General features: G+C 52.8%; 1 protein-coding gene across 1 annotated transcript; it reads left to right on the plus strand.

Annotated features, from left to right (window-relative positions):
• Positions 1 to 11: 11 nt before the first annotated feature.
• LOC121308066 (pro-FMRFamide-related neuropeptide FF-like) lies at positions 12 to 947 on the plus strand. Its single transcript, XM_041240369.1, has 2 exons — positions 12 to 190; positions 616 to 947. Exons 1-2 carry the CDS (start codon positions 36 to 38, stop codon positions 734 to 736), a joined length of 276 nt encoding a protein of 91 aa, XP_041096303.1. The 5' UTR covers positions 12 to 35; the 3' UTR covers positions 737 to 947.
• The last annotated feature ends 53 nt before the right edge of the window (positions 948 to 1,000 follow it).

Raw genomic sequence — 1,000 nt, forward strand, 5'->3', positions numbered from 1 at the left:
CTTCATTTTGATGCGTCGGTAAAGATCTTCACTGCATGTCAATGGAAGCCCTTGTGCTGTTTTTCTCTGCTCAGGACAGCGAGGGGCATCCCTCCCGGGGAGCTGAGCGGTTGACTGCTGTGCTGCGCTCCCTGATTCACGGACCCCAGCGCTCTGGCAGGAGCCCTTCAGCCCTCCACCAGCCTCAGAGGTGAGCTGAGTCCTGCATGCTGTGTGCATCTTAGAGCTGTGGGGGAGTGTGATATATGGGGCTTCTCTGGATTGGGAGACTGGGATCAGGAGAGAGGTTCAGTGGTTCGAGTAAAGGGCTTGTTACCAGGAGGTTCAGCTGTGTGTGACCCTGAGCAAGTCACTTAACCTCCTTGTGCTCCGTCTTTCGGTTGAGATGCAAGAGAAACGAGGTCCTATTGGAAGCGACTCAGCAGCAGTTGATGTGTAGATCACCCCCCTAGTCTCCAAGTTGGATGAAAGCCTCTTCTAAGTGATTACTATTTGAATAATATGGGCTGGGTGGTGTGCCCCCAGTGGTCATTTAAGATCACACTCCTGCATGCGAAGGCTCTGGTTAATCCTGTCTGCAGTGTAATACTAAACTTTTGTTTTTTGTGTGGCAAGGTTTGGCCGGGATGCCAGGGGAGCTGTGGGTGGCGAGGAGCTGGTAGAGTCTCGCGGCAGGGAGGCCATCCCGGCACAGTTCTGGAGCCTGGCGGTGCCACAGAGATTCGGAAAGAAGTAAACCCAAACAGGCACCAATCCGGGATACTTGGCAAAACAGAAATTCAGTTCATTCCCAAACACCCAGCTCAACACGCTGTAACCAATAAAACTCCTCGGCTGACCCCTGTGTGTGTGTGTGTTTTGTTTGTTGTTACTCCTGTAGGGACAGTACCTGCAAACCAGTCTTCAAAGGGGAGTCCGACACCAATGAAGAGCGGTCTGCGGGGTTGCTATAGAAACGGCACGGGGTTCTGAATGGAACGTGGAATGATGGGTAACGGAG

The sequence above is a fragment of the Polyodon spathula genome, unplaced genomic scaffold (assembly GCF_017654505.1).
Source record: "Polyodon spathula isolate WHYD16114869_AA unplaced genomic scaffold, ASM1765450v1 scaffolds_152, whole genome shotgun sequence".
NCBI lineage: Eukaryota > Metazoa > Chordata > Actinopteri > Acipenseriformes > Polyodontidae > Polyodon > Polyodon spathula.

Excerpts from the sequence above, each read along its gene's own strand:
- LOC121308066 (XM_041240369.1), top strand. The coding sequence starts at position 36 with ATGTCAATGGAAGCCCTTGTGCTGTTTTTCTCTGCTCAGGACAGCGAG. Across the intron at positions 191-615 it reads GCCCTCCACCAGCCTCAGAG|GTTTGGCCGGGATGCCAGGG; the intron begins GTGAGCTGAGTC and ends TTGTGTGGCAAG.